Source organism: Rhineura floridana, chromosome 1, assembly GCF_030035675.1.
Source record: "Rhineura floridana isolate rRhiFlo1 chromosome 1, rRhiFlo1.hap2, whole genome shotgun sequence".
Taxonomy (NCBI): Eukaryota; Metazoa; Chordata; class Lepidosauria; order Squamata; family Rhineuridae; genus Rhineura; species Rhineura floridana.
The window spans coordinates 258876806-258900531 of record NC_084480.1 but is presented as its reverse complement, the minus strand read 5'-3'; the positions used below and the strand labels follow the sequence as shown (position 1 = coordinate 258900531).

Below are 23726 nucleotides of genomic sequence, written 5' to 3'. Positions count from 1 at the left end.
AAAATAACTATGCTCCCTCCACCTCCTAAATAAATTTACTATTTTATTCCTTATTAGATTTAAGTAATTTTCAGCTGTTTCCAAGTATGTGTTTTTGGTAACATACATGCTGCTGCTTTTTGAAAACACCTTAACTTTTCTTTTAACTCCGTATCCCCTGTCACCAAAGCTCACTGTAACTTAATCAGAAACAGCAAATAGCTTGAGTTCTGGAAACCTTTTTCCATGGTAGAACACTTTTTTTGACCCTTTATTAAAATAAGCAGCGTGACTGAGTTATTTTGCGGTAATGAACTCATAGATTCTAAACTCCATGTTGATGGACGATATCATAGCCCAAAGTTTCATTTGTCCTATATAGATGACTGGGTGTAAAATAAATAGATTTAAAATCTATGATTCAGCAGATTTTTGAGAGAGAGACTCAACTAAGTCCTTATAAATGGTAGAGTTCATAAACCGAGGGTAGGAGTCTCTGAGCATTAACATATATATCTGGAGTTGTGCATCATCAAAAGTATGCTGTGATGGTTCCAACATGTTGCGGTTGATAAGTTCCCTTACTCTGGAATCCAGGCTGACCTGTAAATAAAGGAATATTTGTTAATAGCATCCAATAATCTTTTATATTGCAAATTGTGAAAGAAATTTGATGTGGCCATTGTGGAACTGAAAAACCTACACAGGCATTCCATTACTGAAGGCTCTACTGGTTTGTTTGGGTTTTTTTGGAGGGGTAGCCTTTGCCATTGATGTGTTTGTCTCACAACAGGTTGACCTGTTGATTGTGTTAGACTGCAGAAATACACTTTTTTATTTGCAGAGGAAGAAAAGAAAAATACTTTGTCTGGTTTGTCATGATGGATTTAAAGTAGTAACCCACCATGCTAAATGTAGCCCATTGGCTATATATAGTAGGTCTGTGCACAGTCCCCCCCCCGATACGGATCTGAATCAAATGGGGGTTTTTTTTGGTGTTTTCATTAGAGTAACTGTGAGGTTAGGAGGAGCTGAGAGAAGGAGATGCTGTATAACCTCTCCCTTGCACTGCAGGGAGCAGGAGGGTTCAATCCTGCTGGGCTCTGTTTCTCCATTGCATTATCTGCAGGTACACACTGGTGAAGCAGAGTCCTGCAACCAGCTACCTGACATCCTGCTTCTGACAGTCCTGGATCACACTAGGAGGCCTGACCCCAGGGCAACTTGTCCAAAGCCCAGTTCCACCTGATTCGGTTCAGACTATGGCCAAATCTGGCACATAGCCCTAATATATAAGTACCCATCAGATTAGATAAACCTACCTAGAACCAAGAGAAGCCCATGCATGTTCAGTGTGCTTATACATGTGCACAGATCAATTTAACTGTTGGACTTCTATAGCAGCATAATAGAACAAAAGACTGTATCTTCCTTGCCACCATAAGAGAGTTCAACTCACATAGCTAAATTAATCTTACTGTAGTTTTGCCCCTTTCATTTCAAATGATGTATTGTTAAAAAAAAATTCATGCATTCCTTGTCTTCACAAGTAATACTTTGAAATGCATTCTAAACTTTTTATTGTTGTTTTTTTTTTTAAAAAAAATAGGTGCTTCACATGCCAGCCATTCCCAAAGTAGCCCCAACCACCACCCCTGGCAACTCACCAAGTGGCCCCTTAGGCAGTTGCCGCCACCCCATTTAGGCAGCTTTACTGGCCTCCTGTCTCCCCAGGCTGCTCCTGCTGCCGCTGCCACCCCATCTCAACTCCTTACCTGCCTCCCATGTTGTCACTACAGCTGGTATAGCACAGTGGGGAGGAGAGCCTGGCTGGGAGTCCATAGTCTGTGAGTTCAAATCCCTGCTCGTGTCTCCTGGGTGTCAAGGGCCAGCTAAAGATCACTCCCACGGTGAGTGGCTTGGGTTACGTGCCCTGCCCACCTGTGCAGCTGTGGGCAAGCTGCATAGTCCCAAGGAGCCCAGTTGCCCCCCAGCTGGCAGTTGCAGACAAGGAAGGGGCTGGCTTGTGCAGCTGTGGCAAGCTGAGCAAGCCCTAGCCAGCTGGGGAGGACTAGCCTCAGAGGGAGGCAATGGTAAACCCTCTCTGAATACCGCTTACCGTGAAAACCCTATTCATAGGGTCGCCATAAGTCGGGATCAACTTGAAGGCAGTCCATTTCCATTTCCCATGTTGTCACTGCTGCCCACCCCCACTGCCTACTCACTTGCCTCTGCCGCCTACCTGCCTGCTGCTCCATCCTGCCTGCTCACTCTCCCACTGCCATCTGTCATTCATGGGTCCCTCACTCCCTCTCCTCACTTGCCTGCCATCCTGCTGCTGCGCCCTCCCCCATGTTTGACAGTGTGATGGCCTACAAATATATAGTTATAGACAGAAATTAAACCGTTTATATACCAGCTTTGTTCTTAAAAGGGCCCCCAAACCACCTCGCAATAACTAAAAAAACTGTTCTAAGAATAAAGCACTCTGAAAACAGCTAGGTTTTTTTCAACACACACACGTGTGGATAGTAATATCTAGAAATATCAGTTCCATCTTTCATTTCAGATCCTTGGCAAAGGCTGCAATCCAATGCACACTTACCTGGGAGAAAGTCCCACTGAACCCAATGGAGCTTACTTCTGAATAGGCATGTACTAGATTGCAGCCTTAGTCTCTTTGGAATGGGAGATGCTGCAAAATACTCTGAGAAGGGTTACAAACCTCTTTTGGAGAAAGGATGGAAATATAATCTTCATATATTAGTCTTGCTTTCTCTTCAATGACAGCCTTGTTGGATTCCTGCTTTAGGTCCTCGCAGGCCATCCAGAAAAGCATATTCTCTTCACTGAATTCTGTCCGAAGGAACTCCCTGAAAGCATTTCTGCCTGCTGGTGTTCTCATCAGTTTGTCAAAGGACTGGCTCCAGGTGTTCACTTCTTCAAGAGTAGGCACTGAGCTTTAATAGGAATGAAAAACAGGCCTGGTATTATCAAGTTAACAAGAGGAGAATTTCAGTGAGTGAAAAGTTTGTGGAAATCAGGAGGTTAAATGCATTCTATGGCAGCACTAGCCATATCTTCCCAAGTGGTGAGGAGAAAATATTGACACTGCCTACACCTAACTGAAAGCAGAGGAGTAGTAACAACTTTAGCACTGAGCTAAAGGTACAGAAGATTGCCTTATCAAAAGTATGTCCTATGGCAAGTTTTTATTTGAGTAAATGATCTCCTATATTCATCATATTAACACCAACAGCAATGTGTCAATTATTGGGCAGAACACTACCACAGCCTACATCAACTCTGTATGTAGGCTGAATAACATGGTGAATTGGGGTGATTTGAGGATCTCACCTTTTCCCCCATTGAAGTGCAATGTCAATAAACCCTTTTTTCAGATTCAGGGGCCCCAAAGCTTCATGTCACTATGTCACCCTGGTTTTTATGCTTTTCTTTACTGGTGCAGCTCTTATGTGCTCCTATATAATACCTCAATATGCCTGACATTATCGTACATTACATTTTAGACCACTAAGCTACTTATATGATGACAATGTAAGAAGGAAACAGAATTTGACCTCCATGACATATTCTCTAGGTCCTTGGGCTTTTCAAGAAGTGAGGCTATCCAAAATGTTGCCCCTAGAGCACTGAAGGGCTCTGGGTTGTCTTCTGTTAAAGCAGAGCAATGGAAGATTTTAAGGCTTCATTTAAGTTTTTTTATTCTAAGGTGATCTGCTTTAACAACAAAATAATAAACCAGTGCTCTTTAGATCTCCAAGATAGCTTTCTAGACAACCTCACATGGTAAGACCTATTGGTGAGCTATATAGTCTAAAGCCTATCAGAGAACACAAGCCCATCATGTTTCCAGGGGATATATATGCCGTGTTTTGTTATTGGTGATTAATTACTAGGAAATATGGCAATGGAAACTGATTTCTCTCAAAATTGTCTGAAGAAATATCTTTGAAAGGAAAAAAAGGATGCTTGTGTTAGCCTTCCCTATCTCCTCAAATAGACAAATGCTCATCAAAGCTGGATGGGCAGATGTTCTATTGAGTCTAGATGGACACAGATACTAATTCACGAATAGGCAAAAAACCTTGCAGTTTAAAAACGCACCTATAGCCAACAGATATTTCTATCAAACTTTAAAATGCAGGAAAATTGGGCAGCTATAGTGAATGCACCAGGGAAGCAGGAGACCTGACCTCCTCTCTGAGATATTGGACTGCCCTACAAATTTGTCAAACTGCAAACACAATTTGGGTTGGTCTTTCGCAGTCCAATCCACTTCCTGTGTAGCTTGGAAGAATTTGGTAACAAGGGGCAAGAGAGAGGAGATAGGAGGGAGAAGGGAGGGTGGGTTTGATCATTTGCATACTTTTTGAGTTCAATGGGATTTATTTCTGTGCAATCATGTTTGAAAATGGAAATGGACTGCCTTCAAGTTGATCCCGACTTAAGACGACCCTATGAATAGGGTTTTCATGGTAAACGGTATTCAGAGGTGGTTTTACCATTGCCTTCCTCTGAGGCTGAGAGGCAGTGACTGGCCCAAGGTCACCCAGTTAACTTCATGGCTGTGTGGGGATTTGAATCCTGGTCTCCCAGGTCATAGTCCAACACTGACCTGGGGGAGGGGCAGGGAGGGGAAGAGTAGGAGGGGGAGGAGAGGAGATTGGGTGGGTGGGCACTGGGCAAAAGGGAAGCCCCTTTCCTTTCCAAAAGGAAAACATTGGGAACAGTATCATTGCTTTTCAGGGTTTCCCCCACCTTTTTATTCTACAGCAGGCACATGTAGCCTCCCACCCAAATTTAAACCAAAGCTGTCCCTGGCCATATCCACACCAGGCCTTTATTTCACTTTGGACAGTCATGGTTTCTCTCAAAGAATCCTGGGAAGTGTAGTTAGTGAAGGGTGCTGAGAGTTGCTAGGAGATGCCCTGTTCCTCTCACAGACCTTCAGTCAGAGTGGCTGACTGTTAAAACCATTCTCTCAGTGAAATAGGAGTCTCCTCTCAGCACCCTTCACAAAGTACACTTCGCTGGATTTTGGGGGGGAAGCCATGACTGTCTCAAGTGAAATCAAGGTCTGGTGTGGGTGTGGCCCCCTGATTAGACAAGCCAAGCAGCTGTGAGTCTGGCTTTTAGAACACTGACAGTTGGTTCTTACTGAGCATGCACAACACTATCATTGGGTTCAAGCCCGAATTTCTTAAATTAAAAATCAGCCAGGCATTTTTTAACTTTTAAACTGCAGAAGATGAAGGTCAGAGTATGGGGCAAGGCCAGTAATAGGATTCCAGGTACTCTGTGAACATGGCTGATTTTTAATGAATGTCAACAGATTATGAGAACTCTGACACAAAAAAGTCCAAAAGGGCTCTGAGTTTTTCTCTCTCTTTTCACACTTTGAACTCTCTATTCTCTCTGACTGTTTTGTGTATCGCCATGAAAATTTAGAGGGTTGTTAAGCAAGCATTTCTGAGTTCAGGACTATAAGTTTTGTAAGGTTTTGTTTTGAAATGAGCTTATGGGAAGGATCAGAATGGCATGGGGGTATTTTCAATTTAACATTGCAGAATGTGAAAAATCCACACTGGCTATAGCATACAGCCACTCTTGTGGGTGTATATTGTTTAGCAAGTGTAAAAAACAAAAACAAAAGTATTGTTTTTGTATTGGTTTGTTTCAAGCTACTTCTTACCTTTCTTCACAGTTTGGAATAGCTTCCGTTATGAGTTCATGTGCTGCTGCTCTTTCATCTTGACTCCTAACAGTGAGGCTGCAAGGTAGCAAACAAAGCTTAATCAAGCTGAAATAAAGAACAGTTCCCTAAAGCTTTGAATTTATTCCTCCAGATTTCAAGCATAGGTTCCAATCAGTCCCCCACCCATCCCAGTATAAGACCCGCACTCTTAACTCCTGCAGCACATGATTTTTTTGAGCTCATTATATTAAATGGGGGTGTTGCCAATCTGGCACCTGCTGGCACCATGGTACCTGCAAAGACTTCAGTCGGTGCCCCAAAACAAGTGCTCCAGACTCTGGGCTTTATTTTTTTTTAAGTGTCTAGCCCTCCTAAAAACAGTTATGAAGCAAAATGTGCAATCGCTAGGGTTGTGCAAGAATTATTCTGCCCAATTTGGAATTGGTAAAAATTTCCATTAATTTGTTTATTCTCTGTTGTTGCGGATTGGAGTTTTACATAGTGATTTTCTGTGGCTATTTTCATAAATGGATTTTTTTTAAAAAAAATCTGCCTCTACAATACTGATATTAAGAATGATAATTTTATCAATTTCTGTTCATTTATCAATATTTCCTTTCAAAATATTGACATTTAAAATTATTGTTGTTTCCTTTAAAAATATGGATATTAGTATCCATATTTTTTGAGAGCAGAAAAAAGATCTAGATCAGTAAAAAGTGGACAAAGAATGAACTTGAATCGATACCAGCCTTTTAATTTGACGGAATGGTTTTGAACTGGCACCGGCCAACTGATCCCATCCCTAGCAGGCACCCTTCTAAGTGATTTCTGTGAAATGAGCCAGCCTGGCCGCTTCTGCCTGACAGTGTTTTTAGCTAATGAGTGATGCCAGAGCTGTGACTGATAAATGAGTTGTTTGGACAAGAGGCAATAGGAATTGCTGAGGTCCTAAAGAGCTTCTGTTTTTCTCTCCCTTTTAGTGCACTTTTTCTGCTTCTGCCTTATTTTCTAGCAGTCCTTCAAATCCCCATAGTTTGCCCTTCCTTTTTTCCTAGCAACCAGGATGCAGCTTTCCTGTCACGGACCTAATCATCTGAGATTAGGTACTCCCTAGAAGTTATTTTCTGCAAATACTGCTGCACAATAAGTGTGGGTGGAAGTTAAAGAATCCCCTCCCCAAATGGCAAATGCAAAGTATGAAGAGTTTGCAAAGAGGCTTAGGCATGTCTCCTACCGTGCAGGAGCTGATGTCCAGGCAATCAGTAAGAATTCACTGTATAGTTAACTTACAGTACAATTGTATACGTGTCTACTTCAAAAGTAAGTTTCTTTGTGCTTAATGGGGTTTACTCCCAGGTAAGTAGGTACAGAATGGCAGCCTATGCTTTGGTTTAGGATTAGCACTGGAGAAAATAGGATTCTATTTAGGAGGGGCAGGACACAGCTGATTTTCCATGGTAAGCATGGGGTTGTCCGAGGGTGTGTGGGGGGGTGTAAAATCAGCAATGCCTGTATCCTTTCTAGTTTTGTGTTATGCCATGCCCCCCACAGCAGCCATTTTGTGACTGTTGCCCTCAGCACTCTCTCAAAATTCAAAATGTGCCCCCTAGTCTAAAAAGGTTGGTGATAACTGAATTATAGGGCATCACATTCTTAATCCTTTAGAACATTATCTCGCACTATGGCTTTGTCTGCTTTATCTGAAAAAGTGGGGAAAGAAGAGCTTTTCTGGCTTGCTCCTCAGAAAATATATAGTATTAAATAGCATAAGAACCACCATGGATGGTTCTTATGGACCTAAGAGGAGTTTACCACTCCTGAAAACAACTAGCATCCTAGAACCACAACTCAGAACTCTGAATAAATAAATCTGAGTCTTCTATGGCTACCTTTAAAATAAAATTTAAAAAATAGGAGATTCAGTCATTGATCTGTGCTGGTTGTCAGAGGGTGGTGTTAGCCTCACCAGCATTTTGAGCTTTCATAGGCTACCTGTCTGAGGCAATCCAGTAACTTTTATAGCTGAACAGGGATTTGGATCTAGGTTTTCCATGTCTGAGTCCATCTACATCTCTGCATTAAATTTTCATAAGCAAATATGAGAAACCTGTGTATGGGTGGACCATGGACAACAGGTCCTGGCATCTTAAAATTGCAGTGTGGGAACCAGTATAATAAAATGGGGCACCTCAAGAAAGGCATCAGAAGAAGTTCTTAAGGTATTGGCAGTTCCCTGAACGACTGCATACTCATGAACCTCCTTGCTTGTTGCCTTCTCTACATGCCTTCACCTTCAGAGGTTAGGTGGCAAACATAGAAAGGGTAATTTTTGCTGTGGCACCCTGTTTATTTTTATTTGGCACTTTTATGACTCTGCTTGGTGTCAAAAACACCTATTTTATTTACACAGGATTCCTTAAACAAAAAACCCTGCTTCATTTTTTATATTTCTGTTGAATGGTGAATCATCTACTGCCATGCTGCTTTTGTTCAAATGCATTTAAACTGTACTGTTAAATTGTGGGTGAACTTTTTTTTAGAATGTAAGCTTCCCTGGGAATGAAAACAGTAAAGGGTGGATACAAATGAAATAAATTTGTTCAGCAAGACTATCTGTACCACCACTGACAGAGTTTATCTGGACGGAGAGAAATTTCATGCAAAACAGTGCAGGGAGAGCATGTTCCTATTCTGCTTTAATTTTATTGTATTTCTCATGCCTCACAAAATGACAGCTGTGCCCCCTTTAATTTTGAAGCCTCCTAAGAGAGACCATTCATCATAATTGCTTGGCTAAAAGTATAATTGATCCTGAACTGCTGTTGAAAGGATGGAGCATAAGTTATGACTTCAGCCAACAAAAGGCCATCTGGTGACTGTTCTTTCTCCTTAGTTTCCCTAAAATGGTTAATTCCACCCCACAATAGCTTTGAATATTGGAGATTGTGTAACTCGGATACTATTTCTGTTCCTATTCATATTTTTCTTCTTTGCAACCCATTCACGTTATTTGAGGAAAAGCTTTCTGTAAACAAGGATTATAAATAGAGCATTGAACTGCAGTTTTTCACATTTTTCCTTACTTGAAAACAGTAATTTTGAAGAAATAAAGTATTTGTGAAGGTGGAGAGAGGTTCTTTCCTTGCTGTTATTAAATGCAAGTAATAGTTTTTAAGCATAATGAATATAAAATAATTTTCAACCTCCAATTGAGGAACTGCTTTTCTATTTTGATTATATATTTAATCCGAAAAAGGATTAAAGAGAACATGGAATAAAATGGCTATGGACTTCATATCCAAGACAGTGAAAATAAAGTATATTCATTTTTTTTTATTCCCTCTGTAACAGTACAGGTAACTGCACATGAGGAAATACTGCTGCCAACTGTGCTCAGTAAGAATAGTTGAAAGGTGATATTCTAATATTACAAAAATGGTTACACTGGCAAAATCTTTTTACAGTAAACTCTTGAAAGCAGCAACTATCTTCCTGGCTGATTTATACCCCACCCACATCCATCCAAACTGGTTGCATGTTTCTGCAAGCAATCCCGTCTGATCTGGATACTTGATAGAGGTCCTGGGCCCTGTACATTCTCTCTGCATGCTTGGAAGAGTATTTGATATGTGTATTGTGTAGCCAGGACAAAAGCAGTAACTTTCCAGGCTGCTGCACAAAGAAAGTGTTATTTTGGTTGAGACATGCTTGATCCTATGTCACTAGAAGTGAGGCAGAGGGCTCCTCCACCCATCCTTTTTATTGTGCATTCATGATTTGTGCTCATGATAGTATTGGGGCAGTTACACGTGATCCTGATTTCAATACTGTTTGCCCTTTAGTTTGGTTTCCATTCAGTATATGTACTATAACTTCCTGCTGAAATTCTGTAACTTTTTATACCACAACTGTTCTGGGTTTTTTTATCTCCCACTTTTGTTATGCTATACTGCAAAAAGTGGCCCTCAAGATGGCAATAATGCAATTACATGAGGGACACATCACAGACTAACTAATAAAGCATGATGATGTGTGGATGATCCAGTATAAATCCGCCACTAATGTACTATTATTGCATCAATGACATGTTACACAATACACCCACAAAAAAAAACAACTTTAGTCTAAAGGGGCCCAGAGTGTACTCTCAAGCTCTATGACCTATTAGCTGTCCATCTACCTTTCAAAGATTCCTTAATGTAGGCATGGCTTTGGATTGTAGTCTACAGGTTGCTCACTGAAGGCAGCAAGAAAAAAATATATAAATCAGCCCTCCAAATTCAATAAGACAATTCTAAAGTAAGCTAACTGACGGCTGTGATCCCAACACAGCAGCTTGCTGGTTCTATGCTGCCCCAACTGATTACAATGGGTCTTAGGTAGATACAGTGCTCTGTGGATTATGCAGGTCAACCATTCTGGAGAAATACAGAGAAGTACATAAAATCTGAACAGTTCCAACTCAGCTTGCATCTTTATGTATTTCCAGAAGATCTAAAAGAGTGGAAGCAACATTGTTTGGTGTTTTCTTCTTGGTACCTACTGAAAGGTAGGCAACAGCTGCATCTTCTCTCCCCCTCCCTCCCCCTCCCTACTGTAATACTCATCTGATTACCCAAGGGACCTACGTTTATGTTCCCATGGTGTCATCTTTTCCCCTTCTTCCCTGAGGAGGTTTAAATATGGTTGAAAGGCATACCAGGAGCAGCTGCAACAACAGCACCAACAGAAGCAGCAGGCATTGGACCCACGGTTTTCTATCCCTGGCTGTGCCTGTATGGAACTCGGTGTCTCCTGAGCCACAGATGTCTGTCTCTTGCGCATCTCCATCCGCCCTGATCCCATGGGCTGTAGGAGGAAAAATTAGGAAGAAGGTTAAACTCTGTGGGAAAAGTCAGACACCAGGTTCCTGTAAGGCACCATGCTGCATCTACTGTCTTGGCACCCAGTGGATTTTCTAATTGCTGCTAATATTTATTTATTTATTTATTGTATTTATATATCGCCCCATAGCCGAAGCTCTCTGGGCGGTTTACAGTAACTAAAAACATTAAAACAAATATATATAAAAAACATAGGTGGTGTGGCCTATGGAGCAGACAAAAAAACCTGGTTCCTTAATTCATGATCCTAATCACATGAGGAATCCTGGGTTGTTAATGCTTTTAAGCTTACTGACAGTGACTATTTGTCATTGATACTTAATTTGCAAAGTGTGTTATGATCTTCATTTTACTCATAGTGCAATGCAGCAGAGTTTTTGAGAGAGCAGAGGAAATGGGAAAGATTCCCAGGGTCCCACTCAGCAGAATGACTTTGGAGCAGAAATCCAAGGTCCCACTCAGCACAATGAGCAGGAGGGCCCCCAAACACAACAGGGCTGGCTTACCACATTTTGAAGTCAAATCAGAAAAGTTTGAAGGGGCATCATAAGTTATCTAACCCACTCTCCATGCAGGTAATGGACATTACTATCCAAACAGAGGGCCCCCATTAGACCCACAATCTAAAATGGCCTAACTGCATCACTGTCCACGCTACCCCTTCCAAGGGGGCCAGACACATTTCTGAAGGTTTTCCCAGTATCCAAAAAGTTGAACTGGTGTTAGCAAGACAATAGCAGGGATCATTCAGTTAGTAACCTAAAGGTTAATTCTGTTTACAGTTAGTAAACTACCCAATGGAGTGAGTGGAGGTGTTGCTTAGCAACCAGTCTGAATGGCATGATCTTCACAAAGATAACTCATGCTCTGTTTGGCTGTGTAGTTCTGAGGGAGTTCCCCCTGTATGTTATGTTGTTGAATATCTTCCTGCTAAGAACAACGCTGAAACACTGTAAATAAGACAAAACCCTCTCTGTTTCTTTCTCCTCATATTATCTACTATTCTTATTCTGTTTTTCCCTCAGTAAAGTATTATCAGGATTTCTTTTCTCTCTGGACTCCATCTGCTGTAGTCAAGTCACTCCGCTAAACAGAGACAAGAGCATGATGAGAACACTTCTTGTTCAGAGAGCTTCAGACAGAAGCAACTATGGGTTTCCTTCTTGCCATGGGAAGCTGACAAGTTATACCACATTATGCTGTTTGTTCATCTAGCCAGTATTGTCTGTTCTGACCGTCACTGGCCCTTCAGAGTCTCAAGCTAAGGTTTTGCCCATCATCCCTTTCCTAATCATTTTAAGTGGAGGTGCCAGGTATTGAATCAGGGATCTTCTGCCAGCAAAGCATGTGTTCTCTGCTCCTGAGTCATGGCCCATCCCCGTGCTTTTATCTGAAGCAACCCATGAGAATTACAGCACAATCGTGTACATGTCTGCTCAGAACATGAAACAGAAGTGGTTTTGCCTGGCTGGAGTGTGTCCTTAAACTCTAATAATACCTCTCGGTTGCCTGGATGGAGGATAAAGAGAGGTGTGTGACTGTGTTTAGAAGCTACTAGCCTACTGGGCAATGGTAAAATTTGCATTGGTTGCTTTGCCCACTTTTGCCTCTGGCCCACCACCGGCATGTGGCCCCTGGAACATTGCCCAGATGAGAATAAGAGCTGCAGTCTGTGAAAGACGTTAGCCCTACAACCTTCCTGTGTTATCGCCAATAGAGCCTTGTTAAATGAACATGGTAATTATTGTGCTTTGTAGGAATCAGCCCTGTCTGTACTTCTCGCATTTCATTTCCCCCTGACCTCACTCTCCTACATCACCACCACCCTCGCTCTGCTGCCAACCACATGTATATATATGCTTGCTGTTTTTGGATTCCACTTCTTGCATCTGATGAAGCGGAACTGTAATCCACAAAAGCCAATACATTTGTTAGATTTTAACATGCCACAAGAATCTTTGTTCTTTATGCTGCAGCAAACTTAACATTGCTACCCTGCTGGTAATATTTATAAGAAGGGATTTATACCTGGGATAAGGCCATATGAAAATGGACAGAAAGAAAAATAGCACTTTTAAAGAGCAACCCCATTCATTTCTTATGCACCACTGCAGGGCACATCAGGGCTGCATACTTAATATAGATAGCAGATCAGTTTAACTGATCCACCGTGGTGCAGTGGATAGTGCGTTGGACTTTAGATTTGGACTGGGGAGACCCAGGTGCAAATCCCTGCTCAGTCAGCCAAGAAGCTCCTGAATGATCTTGAGCTTGTCATGCTCTCTCTCAATACACTTCACAGTGTTGTTATGATTCAACAAACAACTTCGGCAATCAGTCCTGCCTTCTGAAACTCAAGGAATGATACAGTACTGAGGATCCTGTAGAGATCCCTTGCCTGTTTTGCAAAAACATTTTTATATATTATTGACCAAGAGGGCGTTAGTTGTGAAAAAATAACCTGAAATCCAAAAGGGAGAAATAGAAGAAAATCCATGTGATAACAAATGAAGCCCCACATCTCTCCGTTGGCTCTTGCCTTGTTTCCTGTTAGCCCCATTGTTGAGAGAGGATTATGTGAAGGGTACATATGCAGGGCTTGCTGATGCTGAAAAGGGGAGTGTGTGTGGAAGACTGACAAGATGATTAGCCTGGCCTTTATTTTCAAGAGTACTTTGGCTCACCCAGCAAACGAGAGCTGTAATAAAGCAGATGGTATATTGTTGTATGTTGCTTTATTCTTACTTTTGTTCCTAAATTAAGCAGAGACTGGTCTTGCATGCATATTATAAAGTTTGCAAACCTTCCTTGCTGTTGTTGTGGATGTAAAGGTTTCTTTTCTTGTTGTTTCTGACAAAGGCCCTGCACTTTAAATAACTGTACTGCAAGGAGAAATTCAACAGCTGCAACTTTCTACCAGCCTGCACAGCACAAGGCCATTGCTTACTTCGGTTTCCCTTTGAAATGGCAAACTAGAGCACATGTCCATGATCACATTTCACTAGCCTTAGGTCAGGAATGAAGAATCTGTGGCTCTCCAAATGTTGTTGTACTACAACTCCCATCATCACCCTGACCACTGACCATTTTGGCTGGAGCAGATTGGAGATAGAATCCAACAACATCTGAAGGACCACAGGTTCCCCACCTCTGCCAAAGCAAATCTGCTTTGCTTGAGCAAGGTATCAGATTATTTTTAAAAAGAGAGAGAAGGATAATCTCTAACAATATGCATGTTTATAATCAGTTAGCAGACTGAGCATTTAGGAGCATTACATTGTTTCTGGAGCTCTTGTTTATTACACTCTCAAAGATTGTATTTCCTTTTATTCCCTAAAGGCCAAATCAGCAATTCACAAAGGCATATGCTTGCACTGGGAAAAAATGGTACAGTTTAATTGCCAACATATGAGACTACATGTAAATTAATATAAAGGATATGCTTGATAGTTTTGCTAGATTAAGATCTGTAGAATCATGGGATCATAGAATCACAGAATCATAGAGTTGGAAGGTCATCAAGGCCAAACCCCTGCTCAATGCAGGAATCCAAATTAAAACATACCCAGCAGGTGCCTGTCTAGCCACCTCTTGAATGCCTCCAGGGTTGGAGAGCCCACTACTTCTCTAGGTAATTGGTTCCATTGTCATATGGCTCTAACAGTTAGGAAGTTTTTCCTGATGTTCAGTTGAAATCTGGCTTCCTGCAACTTGAGCCCATTATTCCATGTCCTGCACTCTGGGATGATCAAGAAGAGATCCTGACCCTCCTCTATGTGACAGCCTTTCATGTACTTGAAGAGTGCTATCATATCTCCCCTGAGTCTTCTCTTCTCCAGGCTAAACATGCCCAGTTCTTTCAGTCTTTCCTCATAGGGCTTTGTTTCCAGTCCCCTGATCATCCTTGTTGCCCTCCCCTGAACCTGTTCCAGTTTGTCTGCATCCTTCTTAAAGTGCGGTGTCCAGAACTGGACGCAGTACTCAAGATGAGGCCTAACCAGTGTTGAATAGAGGGGAATCAATACTTCACGTGGTGTGGAAACTATACTTCTGTTAATGCAGCCTAATATAGCATTTGCCTTTTTTGCAGCCACATCTCACTGTTGGCTCATATTCAGCTTGTGATCAACAACAATCCCAAGATCCTTCTCACATGTAGTATTGGTGAGCCAAGCATTCCCCATCTTATAACTGTGCATTTGGTTTCTTTTCCTAGTTGTAGAACTTTGCACTTATCCCTGTTAAAATTCATTCTGTTGTTTTCAGACCAGTGCTCTAGCCTATCAAGATCCCTTTGAATTTTGTTTCTGTATTCCAGAGTATTAGCTATTCCTCCTAATTCTGTATCATCTGCAGCTTTGATAAGTATTCCCTGCACCTTATCCAAGTCATTAATAAAAATGTTGAAGAGCACTGGGCCCAGGACTGAGCCCTGCAATACGCCTCTTGTTATCTCCCCCCAGTTTGAGAAGGAACCATTGATAAGTACTCTTTGAGTACGATTCTGGAGCCAACTGTGGATCCACCTGATAATTATTCCATCCAGCCCACATTTAACTTTGCTAATCAGAATATCATGGCACACTTTGTCAAAAGCTTTGCTGAAGTCTACAGCATTCCCGCAGTCTACCAGGGAGGTTACCTGATCAAAAAATGTGAACGCACATGAGGCCACCACCTTGCTGAAGCTAATCAGGTTTGGGTTTGGTCAGTGCCTGGATGGGAGACCGCCTGGGCATATATATGCTGCCTTGGGTTCCATGGTGAAAGAAAGGGGGGTATAAATGTAAATAACAACAACAACAACAAGATTAGTCTGGAAGGATTTGTTCTTGATAAATCTATGTTGGCTTTTACTCATCATTGTATTGTTTTCAAGGTGTTTACAGACTGACTGCTTTATAATCTGCTCCAGAATTTTCCCAGGGATTGATGTCAGGCTGCCTCGTCTGCAGTTCCCAGGTTCCTGCTTTTTGCCCTTTTTGAAGATAGGGACAACATTAGCCCTCCTTCAGTCATCTGGTACTTCACCCATCTCCCACAATTTCACAAACATAATAGACAGTGGTTCTGAGAGATCTTCAGCCACTTACTTCAATGCTCTAAGGTGCAGTTTGCCGGGCCCTGGAGATTTGAACTCATTCAAAGTGATTAGGTATTCCTTGACCATTTATCTATCCATTTCAATCTCCAATCCTGCCCCTTCATGTTTTCCAGGAGGGTCATACACCCTCCCTTGGGAGAAGACTAAGCCAAAGTAGGAATTGAGCATTTCTGGCTTTTTTTGTCATCTGTTATCATTTTGCCATCTTCATTGAGTAGTAGTACCATCATTTATTTTCTCTGTCTTTTACTATGGACATACCTGAAGAAAGCTTTTTTGTTGCTTTTGGCATCTCTTGCTAGCCTCAGCTCATTCTCAGCTTTTGACTTCCTGACGCCATCCCTGCAATTCCATGATACCTGTCTGTACTCTTGCTTTATGGCCTGCCCTTCCTTCCACTTCCTATGTGTGTCCATTTTTGTTTTCAGATTGTCTCTAAGCTTTCTGTGAAGCCACATTAGCTTTTTCTGCTGTCTTCCCCCTTTTTTCCTTGATTGAATTGTTTGCCATTTTGCCTTTAGAATTTCCCTTTTTAGAAACTCCCACCCATCTTGGATTTCTTTTCTTATTAAGGTAGCTTGCCATGGAACGGTACTTACAATTGTTCTGAGTTTATTAAAATTGGCTTTCCTGAAGTCCAGGGTATGTGTATGGCTACTCTCAGCTTTTGCTTCCTTTAAAAGGAAGAACTCAAGTATAGTGTGGTCGTTTTCCCCCAGAGTTCCCATAACTGCCACTTCATCCACCAAATCATCTCTATTGGTTAGAATCAAGTCAAGGATAGCTGATCCTCTAGTTGCTTCCTCCACTTTCTGTAGGAGAAAGTTATCTCCAACATAAATTAGGACTTTCTTGGAGGGGCCATGTTTGGCAGAATTTGTCTTCCAACAGATATCAGGGTAATTGAACTCCCCCATTACTATTATATCATGCTTTCTTGAAACTCAGCAATTTGCTTTTCAAAAGTTTCATCCTTGTCTTCTCCTTGATTTGGTGGTTGGTAGTAGACTCCAACTACCATGTTCCTTTTATTCCTTGCCCCATTTATTTTAATCCTGATACTCTCGGTGGAGCTACCCAGCTCCTCCTCTTTTATTCCTGTGCAGGGATATATATTTTTAACATATAGCATGACTCCACCTCCCTTTCTATTCCTTCTGTTCTTTTTGAATAAGTCATATCCTTCAATTGCCTTTGAACAAGTTATACCCTTCAATAGTCATGGGAGTGATCTCATCAAGTTTCAGTTATACCAATCAAGTCGTATTTACTCTACTCTATTAAGAGTTCAAGTTGGTGCTGTTTGTTTCTCATACTCTGGACATTAGTATACAGACATTGAAGACCATGTGATTTATGGCCTGGCTTCCTTCCTACATTTTTATAAAGACTATTACTGGGCCCCATTAGAGCCATTTCCTCAGTTCCTCTTATTGTGCATAAGCCTTTGTTAGTCATTAATGTCAAGTTTACATCTCCCTCCCCCTTAGGATTCAGTTTAAAGCTCTCCTGATGAAGTTCTCCATGCTGTGGCCAAACACATTCATCCCAATCCTTGTGAGGTGCAACCCATCACTTGCCAACAGTCCATCTTCCAGAAAGCATATTCTGTGTCCCAAAATCCAAATCTCTTGCATTGGCATCACCATTACAGCCAGTCATTCACCTGGAATATTTTTCTTTCCCTTTCTACTCTTCTAAGTACCAGAAGGATGGATGAGAAAATTATCTGGGCCCCAATGTCCTTGACTTTTCTTCCCAGAGCTTCTAAGTCTTATGTGATTTCTTTATAACTCTGCTTATAATTCAGTATCATTTGTTCCCACATGGATGAGAAGAAAGGAATATCTATCAGTGGGCTTTATGAGTGATGACAACCCTTCCGTCACATCTATAATCCATCTTCCAGGGAGACAGCATACCTGGCGAGTCCATGGATCTTCTCGGCATACTTGGGTTTCAAACCCACGCAGTAGAGAGTCTCCCACTACTTTTACTACTCTTCTTGTTGTTGTGGGGCATTGTTTCTTTGCCTGTGCTTGACTGAGCTTCAACCTTTCACTCACTGTCGTGTGGCCCCCCCTGTAATTCTTCCCCTGCACGCTGTCCTCTAGTCTCATCCTCAAGTGCCTGGAACTGGTTCCATAAGTGAAGGGTGTCTTCTCGCTCTTCTACTCCTGTTATCCTTTTACAGAGAGTTTCCTCCACTTCATTGTTGCTCTCCACAACATAAACAGAGTAGTCAAATAGTCAAAAACCATGCTTTATGGTGGAAGAGCAATCTTCAGTTCAATACAAACATGAAAGCCTCAAATTAAGAAGTTATGAAGACCAAAAACTAGGTTGCCTACCCCCATACTTGGTGTTTTAAGCTCTGAAAAGCTCTGTTCTTCAGTATGCATTATAAGCATTGCTTTACATTTCAAAGGCAATGCTAGTCAGGAATAAAACATCTACCCACACAGTACCAACAAGTGGTACACTGCCCTATTCACTAATAAGCAATAGCATTTGATTTACCCACAGTCTGACAGCAATCTAACAGCATGAACAGAGTTGAAATAGGGACAATTATGTGTTCATATGTAGTCTACTTTGCAAAGCTTGCCAATGTAGATATGAATTTTGATCTTACATGTTCTTGACTTTATTGGAACTATATTATTGACTGACTGGCTGACTGACTGACTCACTATCTGAAGGTCATGATGTAAAATTAGAATGAAGCCCTTAGGTCTCCTCCAGACAACCTCTTTATTGAACATTTATCCTGATTTGTTTGTACAAAATTTGCAGGGAGGTTAGATGACTTCATCTATTTATTGGGCGTTCATTCTGATGCACTTGGTTATATGACATTGTGTCAAGCAAGTATTACCTTATATTTTCTGCTGCATTTTCCTGTCACTTTATTGCAAAAACTCCAGTGGGGTGGGGAGCAGGTTTGTTGTGCAAGAACACCAAATCACCTTTAATTGTGCAACCTGAATTTGCCTGTATGGGACTGAATCCAACCCAAAAATGTCAGCAGTCTGGAAGAGATATGGATATGGATATATGTGAGTGTATGTATGTATAATCTTTGGCTTGTCAGTCCCTGGAATAATTACATTTGACTGTAAATTTCTAGTTAAACTGGCTTTGGGTGGGTAGGTGTATGTATGTGTGTGTGTACACACACACATTCACACACATTCAAATGATGGATTAATAGGTTTATGTTGTGGTTCTATGAACCACTTTATATTGGAATAGTGAAGCGGAGTAGACAGTTGTCAAAGCAGATGTTCGCAGCTGAGACCTACCAAAGTATAATTCAATGAGCATTCTGTTCCTCAAGCTTTCTTAAGAATGGTCTCAACAAAGCCAATTTCACTAGTATGATGAGATTCACACCAAGAAGAAGCACTGATAGCTCATAGTGAGTGCTGGAGTCATATGGTAGTATATGAAGCCATGACTCAGATTTTATTGTATTAAGTGCTGACATCTGATTTGGATCAAATAGTGTTAGAAACTGCCTGGCACTGTATTGGTCTGCATGCTGGTTTGCATCAGGGTGACTCAGACAGCACGAGTCATTGATTCACACACCTTTCCCTTTTGAATGCAACTGTTAGCATTCTCATGCTGTGCTAGGATCTGACAACTGTATTATGATTCCGCAGATGCATTCTGAGCTGCAAATGGGACTGGGCATCCTGCTTCCAATCCAGCTTGCCCAATAGCAAAGCACAAGTGAGTCCCCTAAAATCAGTGGAGATGCTGGTGTACATTTGTTATGACATTAACATGTGACAGAGGTTGATGCTGTCCATACAGGCTCCCATCCCAGTGCCACCCCCTCACAAGCACCCCCTCCAATGTGGCAATTGGACTTAAGAAAAGGTCTCATTTTTTACTGTAGAAATTACTGAACTAGATAGACTAATGTTCTGACTTGGTAGAAGGCAACTACCTATGTCCCTAATGCGAAATGTGTATGATGTTGTTTATGGGTTATATGCTGTTCATGCTGCCTTTTAGCCTAACTGTCATTAAGGGGCAGAGTCGAGGAGGGGAAGCCATGGGTCTTATCCAAAGGTCCCATGGGCTGTATGTTGCACATGGACTGCTAGTACCCCACTGATCTTTTGAAGGCTTTTTGAAGGCATCTTCATTTCTACAAGAGCTATTTGCTAGAAGGAATTATCCCCAAAGTTGACCAGCTGGGTCTTCAAAAGAAGGCCTGAATGAATCATGCATTGAGACATCTAAAACCACTAGTTACTGCTAAGGAAAAAAATCAGAAAAAGAAAAAAGATGTCTGGTTAAGATAAGCTCAGCTCATCCATTTTCAATTGTGTGTTACAGTAATGAAAAATAATGCAGTCTCCAAAGTTCCACTAATACTATCCATCTATCAGCTAACGTTTTCAAGGTCATGGTTTAAAATCAGTTTAGACTGAAATCAGGGCTACAATCCAGCCAAAGTTTAGTTATTTCAAGGGCTAGATTGGAATGTCACAGGAGATATTAATAGCAGCCAAGATATAGTGCTGTGGATCAGGGTTATAGGTCTAAGACAGCCTTTCCCAGCTAGTGGGCCACCAGATGTTGTTGGACCACAACTCCCATCAGCCTCAGCCAGCATTGCCAATGGTCAGGAAAGATGGGAATTGTGGTCCAACAACATCTGGTGGCCCACTAGTTGGGAAAGGCTGGTCTAAGAGATGTATTCACCCTTTACTTTTGGGCAGTAGTACAGCGGCAAATTCAGAAGTGCAGGATCCCTTCATGATATCGCAGCAATGCCCTCTCCCATCCTTTTTTTTTTTTTTTTGCTGCTGGGTTGAGAATGAGGTCCTTATTAATGCAGACATACCTATGAGCCATTAAGCATGAAAGGGCAGAGTGTTAGCTGCTGAGAAAATATTCTCAGTGACTGACTCACCTTTTTTCACTCTGACGGGCTCCAAATGAGCAGGAAAGGACGAGGTAGCATGTTAGAACACTCTTCTCAGCGGCTAACATACTCTCCTTTCATGCTAGTTGGCTTAAAGGATGCTGGAGACATAGGGACCCTGCTGGGACCCTGCTTCCTCAAAAGTAAGAGGTCTAAGATCCCCTGAGTCCCTGGATGACTACACCCCTCTTTTTGGCAGTTTCCCCTATCTAGAGAGCAACTATTAGTCACTGTAGACATTACTGAGCTAGACAGACCAATGGTCTGACCTGGTAGAGGGCAGCTATCTATGTCCCTAATCTGAAATGTATATGATGTTGTTTATTGCATATGTGCTGTTCATGCTATCGTATTATTGCTGTGTTACACCCTGTTGTGATTTAGAAATATAGAAATATTTTAAATAAACATCACTTGTGGAGCTCCTGTTTGTTACATGGGGTGGGGTGACTTCAAGGAAAAGGACGTGGCAGAACAGGGTCAGCCCCTACTCCCAGTGCCACAACTCCAGTCCAAAGTAGCTTTCCTTTTGCCTCCAACCCCCCTCCCTCCAGCTGCTGATATTAACAACAACAAAAACAACAGTAGATCATGACCTGTGAGAACAGGATGTTGGACTACATAGACCTTTGGCCTGATCTAGCATGGCTTTTATGTACTTATTGTCACCTTTGTTTCGGCCCTAAGCCCATAGATTTCAACATATTGTTGTTGTTTTTATCTGTTGAAATCAATGGGACTGTGTGTGTGTGTGTGTGTGCGCGCATGCTTGTGTGTGAATGATATTTAGGATTAGACAGGATCGTGGAGATGAAGGCTACCAGTGGCTACTAGCCATGACGCAGAAATGGCATGGTTTTGGGTTGCACCCTTGGTCACCCTGATGGATGACCTGTATTGAGACCAGGACAGGGGGAACACATCTCTCTTCCTGCTTCTGGATCTTTTGGTGGCTTTTGATATAATTGACCATGGTATGCTCCTGGATCAGCTCTGTGGGATGGGTGTTGGGGCCACTGTTTTACTGTGGTTCCATTCCTATCTCCAGGGCTGTGTCCAGAGAATAGCACCGGGGATTGTGTCTCGGTCAATGGTCTTTGTGCGGTGGTGTGCCACAGGGCACAATCTTGTCACCAGTGCTGTTTGACATCTATATGAAGCTGTTGGGAGCAGTCATTAGGAATTTGGGGGCTAAATGTCTTCAGTAGGCTCATGAGATACAGCTCTATTTCTCCATAACGTCTGAGTCAGGAGAAAATGAGTATGGTTTGGAATGCTGTCTGAGTCACAGTTGTGAAATGGAGGAGGGCTAATGAAGTGACCTTGAACCCTAGGAAGATAGAGGTACTGTAGATGGGTGATTGTGGTGTCCAGAAGATTGACCATTTGCTTCTTCTGCATGGGGATACTCTCCCTTTGAAAGAACAGTTGCATAGTTTGGGGGTGCTCCTGGATCCATCTTTGTCACTTGAGGCTCAGGTAGCCACGGTGGTTAGGATTGCCTTTTACCAACTATGGCTGGTGCATCAACTATGGCCATTCTTGGACAGTGATAGCCTGGCTGCAGTGATTTATGCATTGGCAACCTCAAGGCTTGATTATTGCAATGCACTGTATGTGTGGCTGTCCTTGTACCTGGTCCAGAAGCTCCAACTGGTGCAAAATGCTGCAACTAGATTGTTGATGGGGACAGACTACTGCTGGCACATCACTCCAGTGTTTAAAAGTTTGCAATGGCTGCCCATGTTACCAGGTGATTCTTACAATAACCCTGTGAGGTAGGTTAGGCTGAGTTAGCATCATGGCCAAGCGGGAATTTGAAACCTGGTCTCCCATGTCCCAGTACAACACTCTAACCCCTACACCAAGCTCTCTGTCTCTCACTATGTATGGTTTGTTTTCATGTACACTACTTAGAAAGGCAAATGATTAAGCCATGTACAAATGATTTAAATAAATCAATAAACAAAATCCATTGCAATTGCACTGTTCTATAAATTATTTAGAAGCATTATGCTCCTGGTGTTTTTATGAAGCTTAATTATCCTGCTATGAAACTAATTATCTATTGCAGTCTGCCTTGATTGGACTTTGCCCCAAGAGACAGCATAAAAGTACTTTCAATAAATAAATAAACATAAAAAGATCCATTTTAGGAAAATGCTAAACTCAATCTGAATAGGCAAAAAACCTTGGGGTTTAAGAACGTACCTATAGCCAACAGATACTTCTATCAAACATGAAAAAGCAGGGAAATTGAGCAGCTATAGTGAATGCATCAGGGCAGCAGGAGACCTGACCTCCTCTCTGACATAGTGTACTGCCCTACAAATTTGTCAAAATGAAAACACCATTTGGGTTGGTCTTTCACAGTCCAATCCACTTCCTGTGTAGCTTGGAAGAATTTGGCAACAGGTACCTCTGAGCATATGGTGAGTGGTGGCAATACCTGCCATCTCCAAAGATGGAGAATTACATTTTTGTATGTTGGTTGGTGTTGTTCTTACTTTCCTTCTTTTCTGTGTTACTACTTTTTCTACAGAGAACCTAACCTAGAAAATTATATTTCTCTCATTATTCATCGTAGAAATCTGTGTCGAATTTATTTTTATGAATTTCAAAGCCTTTTTATTGGTTGATGTCATATGATCATGAAGATAACCTTTTTTGTTTTAAACTGGATGTTATGCTCTATTTCTATTTTGGGCGCATTAATAGTTGAATCTGAAACTGCACTTTGATGTAAAATCAGACTGATTAGAATATGTTGCTACTTAAGCAATGACTCTAGCTGTTGGAAAAAACAAACTTGGCCTACCCAAGATGCATGTTTTCAGCCTGCTATGCTTAAACTACTCCACTTAAGGAAAGTTGGGCATGGTCAGTTAAAAACATAGAGCACACATAGAACTTTTGCTAGAATATATTTCCCCTTCCACTGTTTTATCTTGTGCAAACTGAAACACTTCTTATGTCCATTGGAAACTATTCTGCAGAACAGTCAGTGCCATTATTCCATAATTGTTTTTGGAGCTTTTTTTTAGTGTTGCAAAGAGTTGCTGTACTTCACATATTCACAGAAACAGAATCAAA

The 23726-nt window shown here is 41.6% G+C and overlaps 1 protein-coding gene across 1 annotated transcript in view; it reads right to left on the bottom strand.

Moving 5' to 3' along the window:
• Window positions 1–360: 360 nt before the first annotated feature.
• RGS20 (regulator of G protein signaling 20) overlaps window positions 361–23726 on the bottom strand; it is a 29989-nt gene continuing 6623 nt past the window's right edge. Inside the window, exons 2-5 of the mRNA XM_061601054.1 lie at window positions 10401–10549; window positions 5696–5773; window positions 2705–2939; window positions 361–582 (exon numbers count right to left, since the gene is read on the bottom strand). Of these exons, the coding sequence (XP_061457038.1) occupies window positions 394–582; window positions 2705–2939; window positions 5696–5773; window positions 10401–10549 (651 nt within the window). The 3' untranslated portion in view covers window positions 361–393. The remainder of the gene's footprint in view (window positions 583–2704; window positions 2940–5695; window positions 5774–10400; window positions 10550–23726) is intronic.